Source organism: Elephas maximus, chromosome 1, assembly GCF_024166365.1.
Source record: "Elephas maximus indicus isolate mEleMax1 chromosome 1, mEleMax1 primary haplotype, whole genome shotgun sequence".
Classification (NCBI taxonomy): Eukaryota; Metazoa; Chordata; class Mammalia; order Proboscidea; family Elephantidae; genus Elephas; species Elephas maximus.
The window spans coordinates 43,726,332-43,753,782 of NC_064819.1; the positions used below are offsets into that span (position 1 = coordinate 43,726,332).

Consider the following 27,451-nt stretch of genomic DNA (forward strand, 5'->3'; position numbering starts at 1 on the left):
TGATTCTTTTAATTTCATTTGGTTCTGTTGTGATGTGGTCCTTCTCATTTCTTATTCGGGTTATTTGTTTCCTTTCCTGTATTTCTTTAGTCAGTCTAGCCAATGGTTTATCAATTTTGTTAATTTTTTCAAAGAACCAGCTTTTGGCTTTGTTAATTCTTTCAATTGTTTTTCTGTTCTCTAATTCATTTAGTTCAGCTCTAATTTTTATTATTTGTTTTCTTCTGGTGCCTGATGGACTCTTTTGTTGCTCACTTTCTATTTGTTCAAGTTGTAGGGACAGTTCTCTGATTTTGGCTCTTTCTTCTTTTTGTATGTGTGCATTTATTGATATAAATTGACCTCTGAGCACTGCTTTTGCTGTGTCCCAGAGGTTTTGATAGGAAGTATTTTCATTCTCGTTGCTTTCTATGAATTTCCTTATTCCCTCCTTGATGTCTTCTATAACCCAGTCTTTTTTCAGGAGGGTATTGTTCATTTTCCAAGTATTTGATTTCTTTTCCCTCGTTCTTCTGTTATTGATCTCTAGTTTTATTGCCTTGTGGTCTGAGAAGATGCTTTGTAATATTTCGATGTTTTGGACTCTGCAAAGGTTTGTTTTATGACCTAATATGTGGTCTATCCTAGAGAATGTTCCATGTGCGCTAGAAAAAAAAGTATATTTTGCAGCAGTTGGGTGGAGAGTTCTGTATAAGTCAATGAGGTCAAGTTGGTTGATTGTTGTAATTAGATCTTCCGTGTCTCTGTTGAGCTTCTTACTGGATGTCCTGTCCTTCTCCGAAAGGGGTGTGTTGAAGTCTCCTACTATAATTGTGGAGGTATCTATCTCGCTTTTCAGTTCTGTTAAAATTTGATTTATATATCTTGCAGCCTTGTCATTGGGTGCGTAAATATTTAATATGGTTATGTCTTCCTGATCAATTGTCCCTTTTATCATTATATAGTGTCCTTCTTTATCCTTTGTGGTGGATTTAAGTCTAAAGTCTATTTTGTCAGAAATTAATATTGCTACTCCTCTTCTTTTTTGCTTATTGTTTGCTTGATATACTTTTTTCCATCCTTTGAGTTTTAGTTTGTTTGTGTCTCTAAGTCTAAGGTGTGTCTCTTGTAGGCAGCATATAGATGGATCGTGTTTCTTTATCCAGTCTGTGACTCTCTGTCTCTTTATTGGTGCATTTAGTCCATTTACATTCAGGGTAATTATAGATAAATAAGTTTTTAGTGCTGTCATTTTGATGCCTTTTTATGTGTGTTGTTGACAATTTCATTTTTCCACATACTTTTTTGTGCTGAGGCGTTTTTCTTAGTAAATTGTGAGATCCTCACTTTCATAGTGTTTGACTTTATGTTAGTTGAGTCGTTACGTTTTTCTTGGTTTTTGTCTTGAGTTATAGAGTTGTTATACCTTTTTGTGGTTACCTCATTATATACCCCTATTTTTCTAAGTAAAAACCTAACTTGTATTGTTCTATATCGCCTTGTATCACTCTCCATATGGCAGTTCAATGCCTCCTGTATTTAGTCCCTCTTTTTGATTATTGTGATCTTTTACCTGTTGACTTCCATGATTCCCTGTTATGTGTATTTTTTTTTTTAATTAATCTTAATTTGTTTGTTTTTGTGATTTCCCTATTTGAGTTGATATCAGGACGTTCTGTTTTGTGACCTTGTGTTGTGCTGATATCTGATATTATTGGTTCTCTGACCAAACAATATCCTTTAGTATTTCTTGTAGCTTTGGTTTGGTTTTTGCAAATTCTCTAAACTTGTGTTTGTCTGTAAATATCTTAATTTCGCCTTCATATTTCAGAGAGAGTTTTGCTGGATATATGATCCTTGGTTGGCAGTTTTTCTCCTTCAGTGTTCTGTATATGTCGTCCCATTCCCTTCTTGCCTGCATGGTTTCTGCTGAGTAGTCAGAACATATTCTTATTGATTCTCCCTTGAAGGAAACCTTTCTTTTCTCCCTGGCTGCTTTTAAAATTTTCTGTTTATCTTTGGTTTTGGTGAGTTTGATGATAATATGTCTTGGTGTTTTTCTTTTTGGATCAATCTTAAATGGGGTTCGATGAGCATCTTGGATAGATATCCTTTCGTCTTTCATGATGTCAGGGAAGTTTTCTGTCAGAAGTTCTTCAACTATTTTCTCTGTGTTTTCTGTCCCCCCTCCCTGTTCTGGGACTCCAATCACCCGCAGGTTATCCTTCTTGATAGAGTCCCACATAATTCTTAGGGTTTCTTCATTTTTTTTAATTCTTTTATCTGATTTTTTTTCAGCTATGTTGGTGTTGATTCCCTGGTCCTCCAGATGTCCCAGTCTGCATTCTAATTGCTCGAGTCTGCTCCTCTGACTTCCTAGTGTGTTGTCTAATTCTGTTATTTTATTGTTAATCTTTTGGATTTCTACATGTTGTCTCTCTATGGATTCTTGCAACTTATTAATTTTTCCAGTATGTTCTTGAATAATCTTTTTGAGTTCTTCAACAGTTTTATCAGTGTGTTCCTTGGCTTTTTCTGCAGATATCCTAATTTCATTTGTGATATCATTAAGCATTCTGTAAATTAGTTTTTTATATTCTGTATCTGATAATTCCAGGATTGTATCTTCATTTGGGAAAGATTTTGATTCTTTTGTTTGGGGAGTTGGAGAAGCTGTCACGGTCTGCTTCTTTAAGTGGTTTGATATGGATTGTTGTCTCCGAGCCATCACTGGGAAACTAGTTTTTCCAGAAAATCCGCTGCGTGCAGTCCAAATCCCTGTGGGACGGTTCCCCGGCTCGGATGCTGCTCTTTCTGCTCCAAGATCAGTCACTGCCTCCCGGGGACTTCTCCTAACGGCTGCGTCCCACGCCGCCTGTGGAACCGGCTAGTCCCCCTCCCGGGGTTAGTTCAGGGGGGTGGAGCAGGTCTCTGTGCTTGTGCCGTACCTGACTGGTACGCTGGCTCCAGGCTCTGGAAACAATCGCTGCTTCCCCGTATTAGTTCGTTCTCCGTCTCTAAATCTGTGTTTGTTGTTCAGGGTTCGTAGATTGTTATGTATGTGATCGATTCACTTGTTTTTCCGTGTCTTTGTTGTAAGAGGGATCCGAGGTAGCGTCTGCCTAGTCCGCCATCTTGGCTCCGCCTCTGGTATTGGCCATTTTTAATCAGACAATTATATAGTCTACTATGCCAGGAATGACAACTTGAATGGTGTTGTATTCATCATCAAAAAGAACATTTCAATATCTGTCCTGAAGTACAACTCTGTCAGTGATAGGATAATATCCATATGCTTACAAGGAAGACCAGTTAATATAACTATTATTCAAATTTACGCACCAACCACTAAGGCCAAAGAAAGAAAAGACCAAGATGGATGTCAGAGGAGACTCTCAAACTTGCTCTCGAACATTAAACAGCTAAAGCAAAAGGAAGAAATGATGAAGAAAAAGAACTGAACAGAAGATTTCAAAGGGTGGTTCTAGAAGACAAAGTATTACCATGACATGTGCAGAGAGCTGGAGATAGAAAACCAAAAGGGAAGAACACGCTCAGCGTTTCTCAAGCCAAAAGAACTGAAGAAAAAATTCAAGCCTCGAGTTACAATAGTGAAGGATTCTATGGGGAAAATATTAAATGATGCAGGAAGCATCAAAAGAAGATGGAAGGAATACACAGAGTCATTATACCAAAAAAGAATTAGTCAACGTTCAACCATTTCAAGAGGTAGCATATGATCAGGAGCCAATGGTACTGAAGGAAGAAGTCCAACTGCACTGAAGGCATTGGCGAAAAACAAGGCTCCGGGAATTGATGGAATATCAATTGAGATGTTTCAACAAACAGATGCAGTGCTGGAAGTGCTCACTCGTCTATGCCAAGAAATTTGGAAGACAGCTACCTGACCAGCCAACCGGAAGAGATCTGTATTTATGCCTACCCCCAAGAAAGGTGATCCAACCGAATGCAGAAGTTATCGAACAATATCATTAATATCACATGCAAGCAAAATTTTGCTGAAGATCACTCAAAAGCAGCTGCAGCAGTATATCGACAGGGAACTGCCAGAAGTTCAGGCAGGTTTCAGAATAGGACATGGAACCAGGGAGATTGTTGCTGAGGTCAGGTGGATCCTAGCTGAAAGCAGAGAATATGGATGTTTACCTGTGTTTTATTGACTGTGCAAAGGCATTCGACTGTGTGGGTCATAACAAACTATGGATAACATTGTGAAGAATGGGAATTCCAAAACACTTAATTTTGCTCATGAGGAACCTGTACGTAGATCAAGAGGCAGTTGTTTGGACAGAACAAGGGAATACTGAGTGGTTTAAAGTCAAGAAAGGTGTGCGTCAGGGTTGTATCCTTTCACAATACCTGTTCAATCTGTATGCTGAGCAAATAATCTGAGAAGCTGGACTATATGAAGAAGAACAGGGCATCAGAATTGGAGGAAAACTTATTAACAACCTGTGTTATGCAGATGACACAACCTTGCTTGCTGAAAGTGAAGAGGACTTGAAGCACTTACTAATGAGGAACAAAGACCTTCAGTATGGATTACACCTCAACATAAAGAAAACAAAAATCCTCGCAACTGGACCAATGAGCAACATCATGATAAACGGAGAAAACATGGAAGTTGTCCAGGATTTCATTTTACTGGGATCCACAATCTACAGCCATGGAAGCAGCAGTCAAGAAATCAAAAGACACATTGCATTGGGCAAATCTGCTGCAACTGACCTCTTTAAAGTGTTGAAAAGCAAAGATGTCACTTTGAGGACTAAGGTGCGCCTAACCCAAGCCATGGTATTTTCAGTCGCATCATATGCATTTGAAAGCTGGGCAATGAATAAGGAAGACCGAAGAAGAATCGACACCTTCGAATTGTAGTATTGGTGAAGAATATTGAATATACCATGGACTGATAAAAGAACAAACAGATCTATCTTGGAAGAAGTAGAACCAGAATGCTCCTTAGAAGCAAAGATGGCAAGACTGCGTCTTATATACTTTGGACATGTTGTCAGGAGGGATCAGTCCCTGGAGAAGGACATCATGTTTGGTAAAGTACAGGGTCAGCAGAAAAGAGGAAGATCCACAACGAGATGGATTGATACAGTGGCTGCAACAATGGGCTCAAGCTTAACAACGATTGTAAGGATGGCACAGGACTGGTCAGTGTTTCGTTCTCTGGTACATAGGATCGCTGTGAGTCAGAACTGACTCGATGACACCTAACAGAAAATAAGCATAAAAGTGAGCATTGAGCCTTCAGAGACTATGTGTTCATTCTAGAGATGCAGCCATTACTTAGGACGTCTTTGGAATTTGACCGAATTCTTTTGAAACTGGCTTTACCAGCACCTGAGAAAATGTGTCTGCCCGCCCTCCCTTCCTGTCTCCCTCTACTAACCAGTGCCTCCGAAGTGCCAGCATTGCTTCACATGACTTGTGATGGTCCTTCTTCAAAGCTCCCCCCGCCATCCCGCAGAGAATGTAGGCACAGAAACAGTCCCACTACTTCCTACTTATACTGTTCTATGACGTATTTTAACAACAAACTTTCTGAGAATTTTTAATGTGAGAAAAACGCTTCTTATTTTACAATAAAATACTACTATCATAAACCGATGGTACTGAAGGGACAAGTCCAAGCTGCACTGAAGGCATTGGCGAAAAGATGCCAGCAGTTGACAGAATATCAATTGAGATGTTTCAACAAATGGATGCAATGCTGAAAGCGCTCACTTGTCTATGCCAAGAAGTTTGGAAGACAGCTCCCTGTCCAGCTAACTGGAAGAGATCTATACACGTGCTCATTCCAAAGAAAGGTGATCCAACAGAATGTGGAAGTTATTGATCAATATCATTAATATCATACTCAAGTAAAATTATACTGAAGATAATTCAAAAATGGTTGCAGCAGTACATTGACAAGGAATTGCCAGAAATTCAAGCTGGACTCAGAAGAGGACGTGAAACAAGGGATATCATTGTTGGTGCCAGCTGGATCTTGGCTGAAAGCAAAGAATACCAGAAAGATGTTTACCTGTGTTTTATTGACTATGCAAAGGCATTCAACTGTGTGGATCATACCAAATTATGGATAACATTACAAAGAATGGAAATTCCAGAACACTTAATTGTGTTCATGCAGAACCTGCACATAGACCACGAAGCAGTCGTTTGAACAGAACAAGGGAATATTGCATGGTTTAAAATCAGAAAAGGTGTGCATCAGGGTTGTATCCTTTCACCATATTTATTCAATCTGAACGCTGAGCAAATAATCCAAGAAGCTGGACTTTGTGAAGAAGAACATTGCATTAAGTTTGGAGGAAGATTCATTAACAACCTGAGATATTTGGATGACACAATCTTGTTTGCTGAAGGTGAAGAGGACTTGAAGCACTTACTGATGAAGATCAAAGATGACAGCCTTCAGTATGGATTATACCTCAACAACTGAACCAATAAGCCACATCATGGTAAATGGAGAAAATAATGAAGTTGTCAAGGATTTCATTTTACTTGGATCCACAATCAATGCCAATAGAAATAGCAGTCAAGAAATCAAAGGATGTATTACATTGGGCAAATCTGCTGCAAAAGACCTCTTTAAAATGTTAAAAAGCAAAGATGTCACTTTGAGGACTAAGGCCACCTGACCCAAGACATGATATTTTCAATCACCTTATATGCATGTGGAAGCTACACAATGAATAAGGAAGACCAAGAAGAATTGATGCATTTGAATTATGGTGTTGGTGAAGAATATCAAATACAATGGACTGCCAGAAGAACAGACAAGTCTGTCTTGGAAGAAGTACAGCCAGAATACTCCTTAGAAGTGAGGAAGGAATGGTGAGGCTTTGTCTAACATACTTTGGATATTTGATCAGGAGAGGCCAGTCCCTGGAGAAAGACATCATGTTTGGTAAAGTAGAGAGTCAACGAAAAAGAGGAAGACCCTCAATGAGATGGACCGGACACAGTGGCTGCAACAATGGGCTCAAACATGGCAATGATTACGAGTATGGTGCAGGACCGGGCAGTGTCTCTTTCTGTTGTACATGGAGTCGCTATGAGTCAGAACCAACTTGACAGCACTTTACAGCAGCAACACCATAAAAAACCCCACTGCCGTCGAGTCAATTCTGACTCATAGCAACCCTATAGGACAGAGTAGAACTGCCCCATAGAGTTTCCAAGGAGCGCCTGGCAGATTTGAACTGCCGACCTCTTAGTTAGCAGATGTAGCACTTAACCACTATGCCACCAGGGTTTCCAACACCATACACCTTTATAATTCCTATATCCATATAGCATTTTTACACACATTTTACACACAATGTCTAATTACCCCTAAAACAAATTTATGAATATACATCATTATCCCGTTTTACAGATGAGTCAAGACTGAGAGATGTTAAGTAACCTTCCAAGGTTGCATAACTAGTAAATGACAGATCCTAGATTCTTTCTTTAGATATAATACAATTCCCCTACAGCACAGCTGCCTCTCATAAACATACTCTTATTTTAATATGATGGTAAGATGCCTGGGTAAATTTACTTGATGATCTTATTGTCTTCTAGCTTCAGAAACACCAGGTTTTTGCACTCTGACACTTGTAGTAAATGTAATGTGTTCCGTTAAAGAACTAGATTCAATAAAGTCGGGCTGTGAAGAGCTTAATTTAGATATTCTGAAACCCTGGTGGTATAATGGTTAAGAGCTACGACTGCTAACCAAACAGTCAGCAGTTCAAATCCACCAGGCACTCCTTGGAAACCCTATGGGGCAGTTCTCCTCTATCTTATAGGGTCGCTATGAGTCGGAATCGACTCGATGGCAACAGGTTTGTTTTTTTTGTTCCAGATCCATCTCCTAGCCACAGAATGCATCAGTATGGGAGAAAAACACACCCTTTTTTTTTTTTTTTACCCCTTACCGTTCAGATGTTAATTATTCTGGTAGACTATTTTATGGAAGATAAGTTTCTTATAGCAATATTCTTTGAAACAGTGGGCTGAGGGCATAGTGTTGTTAGCGCTGATTTTCTAAGAATGGTTGCATTTCCCACCTACCACCTCCCTCAGCTAGAACAGCCCTTCATGTTGGGCATGTGCCTGCCTAGAACATTGTTGGCTTATTTGGAACCCACAAAAGGAAGATGGATTCCTTGAGCACCAGAATCCTAATGCGATTCTGCGTACCAAGCCATCCAACAATATGGAAGCAACTCAGCCATGGAGCAAGCTTCCAAGGAACTTGATATTTGTTGTCAAGGACATTTATAATTAAACCTATAATTTATAATTAAACTTAAAGACAGTCTACCCCTTCAAAGAATTTGCTAACAAATGGATACCATGTATGAAACAATACCAAACTGTCTTCTCACTCAGAATAAGGCCAGATAAAGGACAGAATTGTTCAGCAGACCTAAAAAAAAAAACACTCCTGTGTAAACCCCAAAAAACAAACTCATTGCCATTGAGTGAATTCCAACTTACAGTGGCTATGTAGGACACAGTTGAACTGCCCCATAGGATTTCAAAGGCTGTGATCTTTATGGGAGCAGATCACTTGTTCTTTTCTCCCACAGAGCAGCCGGTGGGTTCAAACTCCCAACCTTATTGGTTAGCAGCTGAGCGCTTAACCACTGTGCCACCAGGGCTCCTTAACTCCTATGCAGAAGTCCAAAACATAAAACAAAGCCCCTATACTTCCTGGAGGATGTGATTGTTTGAAAACCACTCTCCAGGAGCATACGATGAGATCCTTCTGTTATTTGGGTGAGAATCTCAGTCACCAACAGAGTAGTTACGTTGCCTTCACGGCTAGGTATTTATGCCTGCCTATGGTGATTTTTTTTTTTTTTATGGTGATTACTGTTGCCAACAAGGAATGCACATCAGACCTAAAGGAGGGAGGTGTACTTAGGACCTTGAGATGACCAGCATGGGACCAAGGAGAAGAGTAAATTTCATACCGTCATCTGTACATCTGTCTGTCCTAGTCCAGTGCAGTTCTGAAGGATGCCTCAGAAAGGGGTCTCCCACATCTGTAATGAAGGGGAGCTCATTTTCATTTTCCTGGGGTCTTGAGATTATGATAGGAAGAGTGCTATGGGCAGCCAAGGAAGGGGCCCCCAGCTGGTGGCTCCTCTTCTGTACTGGACACCCCCACAGGACTTAAAGCTTGGCGGGTCGGGGCTCCTGCCTTGGAATCCAACTTAGTGCAAATTAGGGGATGCAACTGAGCCTAGGCATGCCCCTCTGTGACCTTTCAGCATCTTTGGCTGTTGATTCTTTTCTGACTCCTAAAAACGGAGGCTTTGAGCTTCCTTGCAAGGTCTGTCCTTGTGTAGAGCAACCAGGGTCCTAACTTTGGTGTTGGTGCCACTCATCCTTCTTTCTGAACAGCATTAATATTGAATTTAGAATCTTCTGTTTATTACTAATGGTACCCCAATGGTCTCTGAAAGATGCCAGCAATATATCCTCCTCCTCTCCCCATTGGCTGAGTTGGAAGAAGCCTGCATATTCCCAGGAAGCCTCTTTCCCTGCGAGTCCTCCAGAGGCTCGTGGAGGCTCTGGAGCTCTCAGCTCCAGTCTTTAAGAGATCAGAGAGTGAGGAAATACAGTAACTGGCATTTTAATGTCCAGTTGTATTGTGGACAAAATAGCTTGAACTTATACTTTTATCCTAGAAGCTTTGTTTTAAACTTTTATTATTGCTGAGCTTTTATAGCTAATAAAATGTAGAACTGAAAGAAAATGCAGACCAGTCGAATTTGACCAAAATCCTATTGGAAGGAAGAAGCCTTATGATGACAGTGAGGTTGGCAACAAAAGACACACTAGCCACACAAGTGACCAAAGGGCCCACAGCTCAAGGACACATGTCTGCAGCCTGTCCAGTGTTCCACACTAAAAATGCTACTTTGCAGAAATAAGCTGGTTTGGAACCTCAAACAGCAAGTCAGTGGTGGTTGTGACTCTGGTTTGGGTTTCCCCACTAGATATTCCAAGAAACTCACCAACCCCAATCCAGTGGATTCTGCACATTACTTTTTTTAATCATCTTCCCAACCTTCTTTCTTAAAATCAGTTTTGCTAAAATTGGATTTTTCGTAAAGTAACCACAAAATCACATCCTTTTCAACCATGATGCAGCTCCAAATACAGTGTGTGTGTTGTGTTATTATTGAGTGAAAGGCCTTACATCCAACCTACTGGTTGTTCATAAGACCCAGAGGCTTTCATTGGGGGCTTCCCTAAGTCTGTATTCATGTCAGGTTTATACAACTTAAGTATTCTCCCCAATACTAGTCGTGAAAAAGAGGGGGTGGGGAACAGCTCTTCACTTTAGATTTTCATGAAATGGGGAGGGTAAGAGGTTTTTAAATGATGTGTCATTGATCAAAAGCTCTGTTTTGCTATTAGGTTGCATCTAATGCCTGAAGGAAAGCACAACCTGCATTTACGTTTTGCAAATGAATTCAACAACTTAGTGGAAGACTTCCTACAGTGAAATACCCTTGAGAAGTTTTGAGACCTGGTGATTGCTTGGCATGGAGCCTTGATCATGTCATTGCCTGTGATCTTTGCCTTTAAAATCCCACCCGAGTCCCACCTGAGTTCACCCACCTCAGACTACTACTGATCAAATGTGGATCGCTGTAAAAGCAAGAAAGAATAAGGACATATTGAGAACATTCTCTAGTTTTAATAGCTACAAAAATTAAGTCTGATTTTTAACACCAAGTTGTAAATTTCTATCATTGTCTTAAAAAATGTATTCCTACCATGATTTGTTTTACTTTCAAATAAATTCTTTTCAGTAGAGCATATGCAGTGTTCCTAACTGCTCTTTTAGGACACCTTGAACTTACACTGTACCTTTTATCTGAGAAATATAAGCATTCACCTTTTTATTATATTTATAACCTCAAGGACAAAAACAGTAGAAGAAAATCCTTAAATAAGTTCCTCACTCTATAAACCAATAGTGTACCTGGAGCTACAGCAAATAAGGGAGTGAGTTTGCTTTATCCCCAAATCAGTCTTCACACCTCGTTCACTTTTTTTATTTTTTTTAATTTTGTTTTTTAGAGGCAGGGCCAAGATGGCAGAGTAGTCAGACACTTCTGGTGAACCAGCTTACAACAAAGACCCCCCCAAAACAAGTGAAACGATTACATTTATGACAAGCTAGGAGACCTGAACACCAAAGGCGAAGTTAGAAAACAGAGTGGCGGAGGTGGGAGGAAAGATGGTTCAGAAGTAGAGAGGAGTTGCCGGACCTGAATCGCTGGGATCCCTCAGGCACCATTCCCAGGAGCACTGATGGCGGGCTGGCGGTACCATCCTCAGTGAGAAACAGCCAGCCACACAACCTACTCACACCTCCAGTCCAGAGAAGAACAGTGTTCTCGGTAAAAGCTAAGTACTTCCATGTATTTTACGGCGCCCCCCAGCCCTGAAACCCTGGTGGCATAGTGGTTAAGTGCTACGGCTGCTAACCAAAGGGTCGGCAGTTCGAATCCGCCAGGCGCTCCTTGGAAACTCTCTGGAGCAGTTCCACTCTGTCCTATAGGGTTGCTGTGAGTCGGAATTGACTTGACAGCACTGAGTTTGGTTTTGTTTTTTTTCCAGCCCCGAAGCTGGCTTCAGTGACTGTCGATTTCCCTGGGCCTGAGATAGGTCCTGTTACGTGTCCTGAGCCATTCTCCCAGTCTTGGAATAAATTCACAACTGGGGAAAAGATAATCTGCCAGCTCCACTAACCTGGGAAGCTCAGGGCAGAAGTGGCTCCAGTCCAGGCATAAAAGGTCCATGGACTTAGAATAGCTTTTGCCTCTGCATGGGCCTCTGTGGGCCTCTTTCAGGAGAATAGGCCCTTGTTGGCAGACCACAATGGTTTCAGCGTTTGGTGGAGAGGTGGGTGTTTGATGTTTGACACCACTTTGCCTATTAAACAGGGTTCTTATCCTCACCTACCCACATCAGGGGCCTAAGGACTGGTGGCTCCACTCAGGTCATCCAGCTGCCCATGACAGGGGTACAAAGATAAATGGTACCTCCCAGTCCTTACAACCAAAAGCATTGGGTGCCCAAGGTCTGTCTGCAGAACCCACCCACCTGTGCACTCTAGGGAACAGGGACACACTTTCCTCACAGACACTCGGGGGACAGTTGTCAGCCCCCTGCCTTGTTCAAAGCATGACCTCCTGCTGCAAGCAGATACTGGTACCTACACCAATCCCCCTTGCCCCTCTAAGACTGTAGCACAGAGCCTGTACCACACACTTGATGACCAACTACCTGGACACCTGAGCTGAATCCATACAAGAAAATTGAATGGACTCCTAGGCTGATATACTTGATAACAGCTCTAGCCATCTGGTGACAGGACATCAGAGCTTCAAAGGTGAAAATAAGCTAGCTCACTCAAGCAACCTATTTGGATTTCAAAACAAAACAAAGCAAGAAGCTAGGATATAGTAAGCAAACTAATACAATAACTTATAGTTGGCATGGAGACAACAGTATCAAATCACATAAATTGAGATCAACAAGCTCTGAAAACAGAATCAAGGGATCTCCTGGATGAAGGTGCCTTCCTGGAATTACCGGATGCAGAATACAAAAGATTAATATACAGCACCCTTCAAGACATCAGGAAGGATATCAGGCAAAACACAGAACAAGCCAAGGAACACACAGATAAAGCAGTTGAAGAAATTAAAAATGTTACTCAAGAACATGAAAAATTTAATAAGCTGCAAGAATCCGTAGAGAGACAGCAATCAGAAATTCAGAAGATTAACAATACAATTAAAGAATTAGACAACACGATAGAAAGTCAGAGGAGCAGAATTAAGCAAGTGGTCTTAGGGAGACTGAAGATAAGGCACTTGGCACCAATATATTTGAAGAAAAATCAGATAAAAGAATTAAAAAAAAATGAAGAAACCCTAAGAATCATGTGGACTCTATCAGGAGAAATAACTTAGGAGTGATTGGAGTACCAGAACAGGGATAACAGAAACTACAGAGAGACTTGTTGAAGATTTGTTGGCAGAAAACTTCCCTGATGTCATGAAAGATGAGAAGATATCTATCCAAGATACTCGTCGAAACTCCACATAAGGTAGATCTCAAAAGAAAGTCACCAAGACATAATCAAACTTGCCAAAACCAAAGATAAAGAAGAATTTTAAGAGCAGCTAGGAATAAACGAAAAGTCACCTACACATGAGAGTCAATAAGAATAAGATCAAGACTACTCAGCAGAAACCATGCAGGCAAGAAGGCAGTGGGATGACTTACATAAAGCACTGAAGGAAAAAAATTGCCAGCCGAGAATCATATATCCAGCAAAACTGTCTCATATCTGAAGGAGAAATTAGGACATTTCCAGATAAACAGAAGTTTAGGGAACTCGTAAAAACCAAACCAAAACTACAAGAAATACTAAAGGGAGTTCTCTGGTTGGAAAATCAATACTATCAGATATCAACCCAAGACTTGAACACTGGACAGAGCAATCAGATGTCAACCCAGATAGGGAAATCACAAAAATAAAGCAAGGTAAAAAACTCTCAAAACAGGGAAAGTGATGTCATTATGTAAAAGAAGACAACATTAAAACGAAGAGAGACGTAGAAATGTAGTCACAGATCTTTGGTATGGATAGGAAGACAAGGCAATATAAAGAAATAAAAGTTAGGTTTAAACTTAGAAAAATAGGGGTAAATATTAAGGTAACCACAAAGGAGACTAACAATGCTACTCATCAAAATACAAGAAAAAAAATAGGGACTCAGCAGAAACAAAATCAACTTCAACGAATGAGAAAAAGACAATATATAAACTACTCAGCACAAAAAATTAAGTGGGAAAAAGAAACTGTCAACAACACATAAAAAAAGACATCAAAATCACAGCACTAAACTCTTACCTATCCATAATTATGCTGAATGTAAATGGACTAAATCCACCAATAAAGAGATAGAGAGTGGCAGTATGGATTAAAAAAAAAATCCATCTATATGCTGCCTACAAGAGACACATCTTAGAGACAGAAACAAAAACTCAAAGGATGGAAAAAAATATATCAAGCAAAGAAAAATCAAAAAAGAGCAGAAGTGGCACTATTAATTTCTGCCAAAATAGACTTTAAAGGTAAATCCATCAGAAAGGATAAGGGAGGACACTATATAATGATTAAAGGGACAATATACCAGAAGGACATAACTATATTAAATATATATGCACCCAATGACAGGGCTGCAAGATACATAAAACAAACTCTAACAGCATTGAAAAGTGAGAAAGGCAGCTCCACAAATATATTAAAAATATATATATATATTAAAGGAGAGTTCAAAACACCACTTTTGGTGAAGGACAGAACATCCAGAAAGAAGCTCAGTAAACACATGGAAGATCTAAAAGCCACAATCAACCAACTTGACCTCATAGACACAAACAGAACACTCCACCCAACAGCAGCCAAGTATACTTTCTTTTCCGGTGCACATGGAACATTCTCTAGAATAGACCACATATTAGGCCATAAAGCAAACCTTAGCAGGATCCAAAACATCAAAATACTACAAAGCATCTTCTCTGACCATAAGGCCATAAAAGTAGAATCATGAACTTAAATGCAAAAATCCTCAACAAAATTTTAGCCAATAGAACCCAACAACATATCAAAAAAATAATTCACCATGACCAGGTGGGATTCATATCAGGTATGCAAGGATGGTTCAACATTGAAAAACAATGTAATCCATCATGTAAATAAAACAAAATACAAGAACCACATGATCTTATCAATTGATGCAGAAAAGGCATTTGACAAAGTTCAATACCCATTCATGATAAAAACTCTCACCAAAATAGGAATAGAAGGAAAATTCCTCAACATAATAAAGGACATTTATACAAAGCCAATAGCCAACATCATCCTAAATGGAGAGAGTCTAAAATCATTCCCCTTGAGATCGGGAACCAGACAAGGATGCCCTTTATCTTATTGGACATTGTGCTGGAGGTCCTAGCCAGAGCAGTTAGGCTAGATAAAGAAATAACGGGCATCCAGACTGGTAAGGAAGAAGTGAAAGTATCTCCTTTTGCAGATGACATGATCTTACACACAGAAACCCTAAAGAATCCTCAAGAAAACTACTGAATCTAATAGGAGAGTTCAGCAGAGTATCAAGATACAAGATAAACATACAAAAATCAGTTGGATTCCTCTACACCAATAAAAGGAACAAGAGGAAATTACCAAATCCATACCATTTCCAGTAGCCCCCAAGAAGATAAAATACTTAGGAATAAATCTTACCAGAGACATAAAAGACCTATACAAAGAAAACTACAAGACACTACTGCAAGAAACTAAAAGAGAGCTACATAAGTGGAAAAATACACCTCGCTCATGGATAGATGTAACATTGTAAAAATGTCTATTCTACCAAAAGGCATCTATAGGCACAACACAATTCCAATCCAAACTCCAATGCCATTATTTAAAAATAATTTTTATTGTGCCTTAAGCGAAGGTCTACAAATCAAGTCAGTCTCTCACATATGAACTTACATACACACTCCCATTCACTCACCCCCCAATGAGCCAGCCCACTCGCTCCCTCCAGTCTTTCCTTTTGTGACTGTTTTGCCAGTTTCTAAACCTCTCTACCCTCCCATCTCCCCTTTAGACAGGGGACGCCAACACAGTCTCAAGTGTCCACCTGATACAAGCAGCCCACTCCTCATCAGCATTTCTCTCCAACCCATTGCCCAGTCCAATCCATGTCTGATGAGTTGTCTTCGGGAATGGATCCTGTCCTGGGCCAACAGAAGGTTTGGGGACCATGACGGCCAGGATTCTTCTAGTCTCAGTCAGACCATTAAGTCCGGTCTTTTTATGAGAATTTGGGGTCTGCATCCCACTGATCTCCTGCTCCCTCAGGGGTTCTTTGTCGTGCTCCCTGTCAGGGCAGTCATCGGTTGTGGCCGGGCACCATCTAGTTCTTCTGGTCTCAGGATGATGTAAGTCTCTGGTTCATGTGGCCCTTTCTGTCTCTTGGGCTCATAATTACCTTGTGACCTTGGTGTTCTTCATTCTCCTTTGATCCCGGTGGGTGGAGACCAATTGATGCATCTTACATGGCCGCTTGATAGCATTTAAGATCCCAGACGCCACACTTCAAAGTGGGATGCAGAATGTTTTCTTAATAGAATTTATTTTGCCAATTGACTTAGATGTCCCCTGAAGCCACAGTCCCCAAACCCCCGTCCTTGCTCCGCTGACCTTTGAAGCATTCAGTTTATTCACGAAACTTCTTTGCTTTTAGTCCAGTCCAGTTGAGCTGACCTTCCCTGTATTGAGTGTTGTCCTTCCCTTCACCTAAAGTAGTTCTTATCTACTATCTAATCCGTAAATAACCCTCTCCCTCCCTCCCCCCTCTTGTAACCACAAAAGAAATGTGTTCTCAGTTTAAACTATTTTTCAAGATCTTATAATAGTGGTCTTATACAATATTTGTCCTTTTGCATCTGACTGATTTCACTCAGCATAATGCCTTCCAGGTTCCTCCATGTTATGAAATGTTTCACAGATTCATCACTGTTCTTTATCGATGCGTAGTATTCCGTTGTGTGAATATACTGTAATTTATTTATCCATTCATCTGTCGATGGACACCTTAGATGCTTCCATCTTTTTGCTATTGTAAACAGAGCTGCAATAAACATGGGTGTGCATATATCTGTTCGTGTGAAGGCTCTTATTTCTCTAGGATATATTCCAAGGAGTGGGATTTCTGGGTTGTACGGTAGTTCTATTTCTAACTTTTTAAGGAAACGCCAGATAGATTTCCAAAGTGTTGTACCATTTTACATTCCCACCTGCAGTGTATAAGAATTCCAATCTCTCCGCAGCCTCTCCAACATTTATTATTTTGTGTTTTTTGGATTAATGCCAGCCTTGTTGGAGTGCGATGGAATCTCATCGTAGTTTTAATTTGCATTTCTCTAATGGCTAATGATCGAGAGCATTTTCTCATGTATCTGTTAAAAAAAAAAAAAAAAAATTTTTTTTTTTTTTTTTGTATCTGTTAGCCGCCTGAATATCTTCTTTAGTGAAGTGCGTGTTCATATCCTTTGCCCAACTTTTAATTGGGTTGTTTGTCTTCTTGTGGTTGAGTTTTAACAGAATCATATAGATTTCAGAGATCAGGCGCTGGTCAGAGATGTCATAGCTGAAAATTTTTTCCCAATCTGTAGGTGGTCTTTTTACTCTTTGGGTGAAGTCTTTAGATGAGCATAGGTGTTTGATTTTCAGGAGCTCCCAGTTATCTGGTTTCTCTTCATCATTTTTAGAAATGTTTTGTATTCTGTTTATGCCTTGTATTAGGGCTCCTAACGTCCCTATTTTTTCTTCCATGATCTTTATCACTTTAGTCTTTGATCCACCCAATGCCATTTTTTAATGAGATGAGAAATCACCAACTTCATATGGGAGGGAAAGAGGCCCTGGATATGTAAAGCATTACTGAAAAGGAAGAACAAAGTGGGAGGCCTCACTGCACCTGATTTTAGAACCTATTTTACCACCACAGTAGTCAAAACAGCCGGGTACTGGTACAACAACAGATACATAGACCAATGGAACAGAACTGAGAATCCAGACATAAATCTGTCCACATATGAGCAGCTGATATTTGACAAAGGCCCAAAGTCAGTTAAATGGGGAAAAGACAGTCTCTTTAACAGATGGTGCTGGCATAACTGGATATCCATCTGCAGAAAAAAGAATCAAGACCTATACCTCACACCATGCCCAAAAACTAATTCAAAATGGATCAAAGACCTAAATATAAAATCTAAAATGACAAAGATCTGGAAAAAAAAATAGGGACATGCTAGGAGCCCTAATACATGGCATAAACAGTATATAAAATATTACTTACAATGCAGAAGAGAAACTAGATAACTGGAAGCTCCTAAAAATCAAGCACCTGTGCTCATCCAAAGACTTCACCAAAAGAGTAAAAAGATTACCTTCAGACTGGGAAAGTTTTTAGCTATGACATTTCTGATCAGCATCTGATCTCTAAAATCTACATGATGCTGCAAAAATTCAACTACAAAAAGACAAATAACCAAATTAAAAAATGGGCAAAGGATATGAACAGGCACTTCACTAAAGAAGAAATTCAGGTAGCTAACAGATACATGAGGAAATGTTCGCGATCATTAGCCATTGGAGAAATGCAATGAGATTCCATTTCACTCCAACAAGGCTGGCATTAATTCAAAAAACACAAAATAATAAATGTTGGAGAGGTTGTGGAGAAACTGGAACACTTATACACTGCTGGTGGGAGTGTAATATGGTATAACCACTTTGGAAATCGATTTGGCACTTCCTTAAAAAGTTAGAAATAGAACTACCATATGATCCAGCAATCCCACTCCTTGGAATATATTCTAGAGATATAAGAGCCTTTACACAAACAGATATATGCATACCTGTGCTCACTGAAGCATTGTGAAGCAAAAAGATGGAAGCAAACTAAGTGCCCATCAGTGGATGAATGGATAAATTATGGTATATTCACACAATGGAATACTATGCATTGATAAAGAACAATGATGAATCCGTGAAACATTTCATATCTTGGAGGAATCTGGAAGGCATTATGCTAGGTGAAATTCATCAGTTGCAAAAGGACAAATATCATATGAGATCACTGCTATAAGAACTCGAAAAATAGTTTAAACAGAGAAGAACATATTCTTTAATGGTTATGAGAGCTGGGAGGGAGGAAAGGAGAGAGGTTTTCACTAATTAGATAGTAGATAAGAACTATTTTAGGTAAAGGGAAAGGCAACACACAATACAGGAGAGGTCAGCATAACTGGACTAAACCAAAAGCAGTTTCCTGAATAAACTGAACGCTTTGAAGGCCAATGTATCAGGGGCAGGGGTTTGGGGACCATGGTTTCAGGGGACAGCTAAGTCAACTGGCATAATAAAATGTATTAAAACATTCTACATCCCACTTTGGAGAGTGACGTCCGGGGCCTTAAACACTCGCACGGGGCCATCTACGATGCATCAGTTTGGTCTCAACCCACCTGGAGCAAAGGAGAATGAAGAACACCAAAGACACAAATTATGAGCCCAAGAAGAAAGAAAAGGCCACATAAAAAATAGATTCCATCAGCCTGAGACCAGAAAAACTAGATGGTGCCTGGCTACAACCAAAGACTGCCCTGACAGGGAACACAACAGAGAACCCCTGAAGGAGCAGGAGACCAGTGGGACGCTGACCTCAAATTCTCGTAAAAAGGCCAGATTTAATGGTCTGACTGAGAATAGAAGGACCCCAGAAATCACGGACCCCCGACTTTGTTGCCCCAAGACAGTAACCACTCCCAAAGCCAGCTCTTCATCCAGGGATTGGACTGGGCTATGGGATAGAAAATGATACTGGTGAGGAATGATCTTCTTGGATCAAGTAGACACATGAGACTATGTGGGCTGCTCCTGCCTGGAGGGGAGATGACAGGGCAGAGGGGGAGAGAAGCTGGCCAAATGGACATGAAAACAGGGTGTGGAGGGAAGGAGTGTGCTGTTTCATTAGTGGGAGAGCAACTAGGAGTATACAGCAAGGTGTATGTAAGTTTTTGTATGAGAGACTGTCTTGGTTTTTAAACTTTCACTTAAAGCACACACACAAAATTTTTTTTTTATGTTCCTGATGCACTTCTTAAAAGATCCCCTTTAGGCCAGTGGATATTATAGATTCTGTATTTTTATCTATCTTTAGCAAAAGAGCAGACCCCTTGCCATCAAATTGATTCCAACTCATAACAACCCTGTAGGCAGGAAGGCAATTAAAAGCACTCAAGTAGAAATCCTAAGCTATTCCTAAAATTGTTAAACCCTGGAACTTTATACTTCAAAAAATAGTAAAAAATTTATTCCAAGTTAGAATACAGAGACCACGATGTATTGGACACATGCTCCCCCTTCCCCTCCCCCTTCTCCTCCTCCTGGGCCGTGGCGTCCTGGTACTGCTGGTACTCGGACACCAGGTCGTTCATGTTGCTCTCGGCCTCGGTGAACTCCATCTCATCCATGCCCTCGCCCGTGTACCAGTGCAGGAAGGCCTTGCGCCGGAACATGGCGGTGAACTGCTCGGAGATGCGCTTGAACAGCTCCTGGATGGCCGTGCTGTTGCCGATGAAGGTGGCGGACATCTTGAGGCCGCGGGGTGGGATGTCGCACACGGCCGTCTTCACGTTGTTGGGGATCCACTCCACGAAGTAGCTGCTGTTCTTGTTCTGCACGTTGAGCATCTGCTTGTCCACCTCCTTCATGGACATGCGGCCCCGGAAGATGGCGGCCACCGTCAGGTAGCGGCCATGGCGGGGGTCGCAGGCAGCCATCATGTTCTTGGAGTCGAACATCTGCTGGGTGAGCTCAGGAACGGTCAGGGCCTGGTACTGCTGGCTGCCCCGGCTGGTCAGGGGGGCAAAGCCGGGCATGAAGAAGTGCAGCCGGGGGAAGGGCACCATATTCACGGCCAGTTTGCGGAGGTCTGCATTCAGCTGGCCTGGGAAACGCAGGCAGGTGGTGACCCCGCTCATGGTGGCCGACACCAGGTGGTTGAGGTCCCCATATGTGGGGGTGGTCAGTTTCAGGGTGCGGAAACATATATCATACAGGGCCTCATTGTCGATAGAGTAGGTTTCATCGGTGTTCTCCACCAGCTGGTGGACAGAGAGGGTGGCATTGTAGGGTTCCACCACGGTGTCTGACACCTTGGGAGAAGGCATAACGCTGAAGGTGTTCATGATGCGGTCGGGGTACTCCTCCCTGATCTTGCTGATGAGCAGCGTGCCCATCCCGGACCCCGTGCCACCCCCCAGCGAGTGGGTCAGCTGGAAGCCCTGGAGACAGTCACAGCTCTCAGACTCCTTCCTCACCACATCCAGCACGGAGTCCACCAGCTCTGCTCCCTCTGTGTAGTGGCCCTTTGCCCAGTTATTGCCGGCACCACTCTGGCCTGCCAGAGGAAAAGCAGAAGATTAGACACTAAAATGTAAGGAGCTCTGAATTCTGTCATTTGACTTTGGAAGAGAAAGTGAGACTATTCTTTGAGTGGCAGGTTCTTTTTGATGCCCCCTTTTTACCTAGAGAAATAGTTTTTGATGCTCTCACTCACCCTCAGAAACACCAGGGATCATAATAAAGTAAAAAGCAAGTTTCATATACGTGAGGCTATTAGTTGAAAAAACAGAGATGTTTAATGAACCCAGCTGCTTTTAATTTTAAGAAGAGAGGACAAAGACCTCATGTAAATACTGAGTTATATAGAATTAAATAGGCAGGGGCGAAGGCACAAGATGATCAGACAGCAGAGAGTGTTTCTATGCAGTTGTCTCAACTTCTGGTCCTAACCTTTTCTTTTTTTTTTTTGGCTTTGGTCTCTTTCGATGACCTGTTGTCATTGGTCCTCTGAAATCACCACTAGCCTATGAACTATAGTTGTCTGAAGCTTTTGCATTCTTCTTTATTCTTAAACCTTCAGAGGTTTAATGGGAAGACTATGGCAGCTCACCACAAGCTAAATCTTTCTTTGAGCTATAGAGAGTGGCCAGAGAGCAGTCACTTTGAACTGGACAGATGAGCCCAAGACTCAGGATGTCTGTGGACACACAATCCACCTGAGCACATACCACTCAGCATTGTGGTGTTCATGGTTTTGAGAAGAAGGTAAATCATTTAGTCAGTTCCAACTGATCACGGCTACGCACCAAAGACGAAGTTGTCTGGCCTGAAGATCTGGCCAGATGGCCCAGACCTGACTGAGTCCATCGTGCCAGGCTCCAGATCCACCAGGATGGCCCGAGGTACGTATTTGTTACCTGCACAGGACAAAAGCTGGAATTAGAGCTGTGGCTAGCAAAGGGATCACAAAAGGCTGTGGCCCACCCATCTGCCTTTCCCATCAGGGTTCATCAGGGAAAATTCCAGCAGCTGAGCTGAATGTAGGAGTATAGAGTTTTTCTGCTTTCAAAGAGGATATGCTTAGCATGTCCAGCCATGTCAAATATGCAGGAGTCTTAAGGAATGATAAAGTGTATTTCTTAGCAGCTGGCATTAAAATGAATGCAAGAGTGTGTTCCAAATATGTTTCCACAGTATGGAAAGCAAGGTTGATTAGACAAAAAACATTCAAATAATTAACAGCAGCTTCATTGTCGTAGACATTGATTCTCTCCAGCTGCAAGTCACTGTCGCCATGGTAACTGTCAGTGGGGTGGATACCATGCTCATCACTGATGACCTCCCAAAACTGAAAAAAAGAAGGAAAAGGAATGACATGATAGTGTGACCTCCCGACATTGCTCAGGGCCCACCTTGCCGCCAATCTGGCTGCCTCGCTGGCCTTTCTGGATGTGCATGATCTCATGCATGGTGCCTCTGCGGAGCAAGCTGCTGGCCCTTGGGAGCAAAGGATGCACTGTGGACTGGAGGGGAGAGAGAGACCAAGCTGCCCCGCATCTCCAGTTCCACCTGGGTTAGCTCCGGAGGGGCTGAAGACCGGGACCCCGGGCCCAGGGTTGTGTTTTTCAGTGGGGCCTACACTTGCTCTCGAAGGGGCCCTGCATCCTGGTGGGGATCTGGACTCCGTGCCTGGTTTCCCTTCCATTCTGATGGGGCTGGAGAGCTGGCGGGTCCCTGGAGCGGGGAACCTAGGCTGCAGGATGGGCGGCTTTTAAAGCTTTCATGCAAAAGGAGCATGGTGGGCTTGGGAGGCCTCAAGGACACGGGGTTGTCAGATGTTGGCTTCAGACTCTTGGATCCTCGTAAAAGCAACTTAAATGTGGAAAATTCTGTGTGTCTGTGGCAGGGGCAGGGGTGTAATAGCCACGTGTGTGTCAACGCATGTAACTGTGCCTCACACATGATGTCACCTCATGCTCACAGAAACCTGGCATGCATGCTGTCCAACAGGGCAGCCACTGGCCATCCAGGGCTAGTGAGCGCTTGAGAGGTGGCCAGTCCGAACTGAGGTGTGCTGTCAGAGGGAATCGACTCCATGGCATTGGTGTTTTTTTTTGTTGTTTTATTTTTGGTCAGTGCAAAATACTACCTGGTTTCATGGACAGTGGACGGTAAGTTGTAAGAATGTAAAAGATTCCATTACTAATTATTTTAATTAGATATCAAAATGATAATATTTGGGATGGATTTATTAAATAAAATACATTTCTGATATTAATTTCACTTGTTTCTTTTAAGTTTTTAAAATGTAGCAACTAGGAAATTTTAAATTACCTCTGTGGCTGACATTCTCAGCTTGAGCTATATTTCTACTGAACAGTGCCATTGTTGTTGTTAGGTGTCCTCAAGTTGTTTCCGACCCATACCGACCCTATAGGATAGAGTAGAACTGCCCCATAGGGTTGCCAAGAAGTGGCTGGTGGATTTGAACTGCCGACCTTTTGGTTTGCAGCCAAGCTCTTAACCACTGCACCACAAAAAAAAAAAAAGCCAAAGCCAAACCCGTTGCTATCTAGTCAATTCTGACTCATAGCGACCCTATAGGACAGGGTAGAACTCGAACTGCCTATCTTTTGGTTAGCAGCCGTAGCTCTTAGCCACTATGCAACCAGGGTTTCTACTGCACCACCAGGGCTCCATTATTAGCCCCCCAATTTCACAGCTCAAAAAACCCAAGCTTGAGGGGTTGACTAGCCACAAAGCCAGGAAGTGAAGGAATCTAGGTTTTCTTTCTACACGGAGAAAGCCCAGGTGAGTTTGAAAGGCTTGGACAGGGAGAGGCAAAAGCTGACCTTAATTATCCTCAAAGGTAATTGTGAGCAGTGGGCTGGCTGAGCAGGGGCCTGGGGACTGCTTTGGATTCACAGAGCTCCATCTTCTCCTCTCTGGGGCCAGTGTCTCCAACTGTAAAATGAAGATAATTATAGGTGCCCCAAAGCAGGCTTTGTGAGCAGGAAATCAAAAGCTACATACAAAAGCAGTCTGTGTTTATGGAGGAGAAAAGCCCCATGAAACCCAAGGTGAAGCTGTAATTATAAATCATATTAATCCTATTTTCCTCATTAATGTTTGGCATATATCAGAGTTATAAACTTGGGCAAAGTCAGGACCTCATCACGCCAGCTTCTGGAAGCCAGTCCTTCAGGACCCTTGCAGCTCAGCTGGCTGGTGGGCACCCTGGAGCTTCCTGTCAGGGTGGGGATGGTTTCCCTGGGCTTTCTCTTCTGCTCCTTCCAGGTTTTGTCCTCCCCTGCTGGTCCTCCCTGGACAGCTGGTACCACTGGCAGTGTCCCAGTTACTTCTGACATGGCCTCTCCTCACCCCAATTCCCATATCTCTGGCTCTTCAGGATCAGCTTCTCCATCGAATGACCTGCTCCCAGGCAGCTTCACTGGTGACAGGGCCCAACAAAGAGTTTTTGGAGACACTTGTCTCTTGGCCTGTGTTGTATAATCCAAGGTAGAAATTTGGGGCCACGTAAGAGCAGAGGATGAGACCTAGAAGGGACGATACTGTGGAAATGGGAGCCCCTAACATATGGGCGGGGTCCCTGGATGATGCAAACAGTTAATGCACTTGCTGCTAACTGGAAGGTTGGAGGTTGGAGACCACCCAGAGGCGCCCCAGAAAAAGGCCTGGTGATCTACTTCCAAAAAATCAGCCATTGAAACCCTGCGGAGCACAGTTCTACTCTGACACACACGGAGTCATCATGAGTTGACAGCAATGATTTAACAGGTGGGCACTTTCCCTACATGGGTAACAGGACACCACCCTCCTGGAGTGTGCTCACTCTATTTCCTAGCTCCTACCTCTCAGAGTCTCTCTTACAGCATCTGAAGAATGGAAGCTCCTACCTCTCAAAGTCTCTGTTACTGCAGCTGAAGTATGAAAATCTGTTTTGTTGTGTTTTGAAGGTGAGAGGCAGCGTCTGGAGCTGGGCACCTGGTGGACCCACAGCAAATCAATAAATGACAGTGTTATTGGGGTGACCTCGCACCTGAGGCTCCCCTGCTTTAAGGATTGCTGGCAGCAAGCATTCCTCCCATTTGGTTCCTCCTGCCACCCAGCTTCCATCCCAACCTGTTCACTCTTCCACCCCCCCCCGGCCCCCAGTGCCCACCCCAACTCAGTGATTGTGTTATCAGAGGGACACACGTGCACATTTAAAATCACGCCTGCCTAGTCAGAGGGTGAGTCATCCAACGGTGGGCCCTGCTGCTCTCCCAGGAGGGCAGACAGCACACCACCACCAGGCTGACACAGCAGATAATAACAGGAGGAAATGCAGCCAGCTGTTCTGCCCTCCCCTAGTGCAGGCTTCTGAAGAGCTCTGGGGGACAAATCCTGCCACAAGCTGTTTCCCCGCACTCCCACCTTTGGTCTATTTTTTGTCTGTTTGTTTCTAGAGAAGAGCAGCTCTCTGGCTGCTGGACAGAGTGATGAAGATGGCAAGTGGCCAGGAGAACCTCCTCCTGCCACGTGTCATTTCTGGCCTTGGATCTGATGTCACCGACAGCATTTGAGCTCACTGCCCTGACTCTGCAGGCATTTGGGTGATGATGACAGAATTCAAACTAGAAAGGGAAGGAGTGAATTCCTGGTCAGCCAAGGCTCAGCCCTGTCTGCCTTTCACAAAAGTTTTAGAATGTCACCCTCTTCTCAGCAAGCCTCTCCTCCTCCAGTAGGAATGGTTCTGGGCAGAGAGGTCCAGTGGTAAGTGCCCTGTGAGTACACAGGGTCATGATGGTGGCTGCTACTGTTAACTGAGCCCATGTCTAAAGGTGCCAGAAATGATCTCTTTGACACATATTTAGATGGTCCGAGTAATGGGATCCTGAAATTTTGCAAACATCTGTTTCATCTGCAAGATAACAAAACCCCAAGAACCCTCCCAGCAATAAAATGGCCTCACTTGCTATGGGTTTGTGACCTCAGACAAGGTCCAGGGAACTAAGCACCCTCAACTTCTTTTCACTGCGAAACTCACATAAACAGCCCCGCCTGGCCTCGGACTGGGAGCAAGCACCGTCAGGCTTCTAATAAATAAAAGCATCTCTTTATGAAGATGGAAGAATTTTGTTTGAAGTGTTTAAGGTGCTTCCTTTTTAAAAGACTACCTAAAGTGTAAATAGTCTGAATCCCAATTTAATTTAGTTTTAGAATGTTCAACCCACTGAAGATTACAAATTTTTGCATAAGGTGAAAGTAGTAATTTAGAGTAAATGTAGAATAATGTTTTCAGCGGCCTTCTGGGATGTGTCATGTCTCAGAATGTGTCATCTTTGTTACTCTCATCTCTCTGGACCTTTCAAAACTGAAGGCAATTCTTAGTCAGATGCCAAGTTCCTATTAAAGCTATACCTCAATTTGTTGTTGTCGTTAGGTGCCATCGAATCATCTCCGACTCATAGCAACCCTATGTACAACAGAACAAAACACTGCCCGGTCCTGCACTGTCCTCACAATCATTGCTGTGTTTGAGCCCATCGTTGCAGCCACTGTGTTAATCCATCTCTTTGAGGGTCTTCCTCTCTTTACTGACCCTCTACTTTACCAAGCATGATGTCCTTCTCCAGGGACTGGTCCCTCCTGATAACATGTCCAAAGTATGTGAGTCTCACCATCCTTGCTTCTAAGGAGCCTTCTGGTTGTACTTTTTCCAAGACAGACTTATTAGTTCTTTTGGCAGTCCATGTATATTCAGTATTCTTCGCCAAAACCAAACCAAACCAATTGCCGTCTGGTTGATTCCGACTCACAGCGACCCTGTAGGACAGAGTAGAACTGCCCCATAAATTTTCCAAGGAGCAGCTGGTAGATTTAAACTGCTGACCTTTTCGTTAGTAGCCCTAGCACTTAGCCACTATGCCATCAGGGTTTCCATACTCTTTGCCAACACCATAATTCAAAGGCATCAGTTCTTCTCACATCTTTCCTTATTCATTGTCCAGCTTTCACATGCATATGAGGTGATTAAAAATACTATGGTTTGGATCAGGTGTAACTTAATACTCAAAGTGACATCTTTGTTTCTTAATACTTTTAAGCAGTCTTTTGGAGCAGATTTGCCCAATGCAATACGTAGTTTGATATCTTGACTGCTGCTTCCACGGGCATTGATTGTGAATCCAAGTAAAATTAAGTTCTTGACAACTTCAATATTTTCTTTGTTTATCATAATGTTGGATCATTGGTCCAGTTGTGAGGTTTTTTTTTTTTTTTTTTATGTTGATGTGTAATCCACACTGAAGGCTGTAGTCATTGATCTTCATCAGTAAGTGCTTTAAGTCTTCTTCACCTTGAGCAAGCAAGGCTGTGTCATCTGCAAACTACAGGTTGTTAATG

General features: G+C 42.3%; 2 protein-coding genes across 2 annotated transcripts in view; one reads left to right on the forward strand and one right to left on the reverse strand.

The window, feature by feature from the left end:
- Nucleotides 1-10,840, forward strand: part of BPHL (biphenyl hydrolase like) — a 41,573-nt gene extending 30,733 nt beyond the window's left edge. The window contains exon 7 of the mRNA XM_049875222.1: nucleotides 10,444-10,840. Coding sequence (XP_049731179.1) covers nucleotides 10,444-10,531 — 88 coding nt within the window. The 3' untranslated portion in view covers nucleotides 10,532-10,840. The remainder of the gene's footprint in view (nucleotides 1-10,443) is intronic.
- A 9,167-nt stretch (nucleotides 10,841-20,007) lies between these two features.
- LOC126058844 (tubulin beta chain-like) lies at nucleotides 20,008-22,512 on the reverse strand. The gene is made up of 4 exons (XM_049854199.1): nucleotides 22,456-22,512; nucleotides 22,284-22,391; nucleotides 21,850-21,976; nucleotides 20,008-21,098 (listed from the first exon to the last, which is right to left on the reverse strand). The coding sequence occupies exons 1-4, from the start codon at nucleotides 22,510-22,512 to the stop codon at nucleotides 20,008-20,010; spliced, it is 1,383 nt and encodes a 460-aa protein (XP_049710156.1).
- Nucleotides 22,513-27,451: the final 4,939 nt, after the last annotated feature.

Bases quoted from the DNA above. Each gene is read 5' to 3' on its own strand.
- LOC126058844 (XM_049854199.1), bottom strand. From the start codon at position 22,512: ATGCATGAGATCATGCACATCCAGAAAGGCCAGCGAGGCAGCCAGATT. The intron at 21,977-22,283 runs GTTAATTATTTG...CTCTAATTCCAG, and splicing joins TCTACGACAATGAAGCTGCT to CTTTTGTCCTGTGCAGGTAA. The intron at 21,099-21,849 runs GTGCGTAGCCGT...TTCCTCTGGCAG, and splicing joins GCCAGACAACTTCGTCTTTG to GCCAGAGTGGTGCCGGCAAT.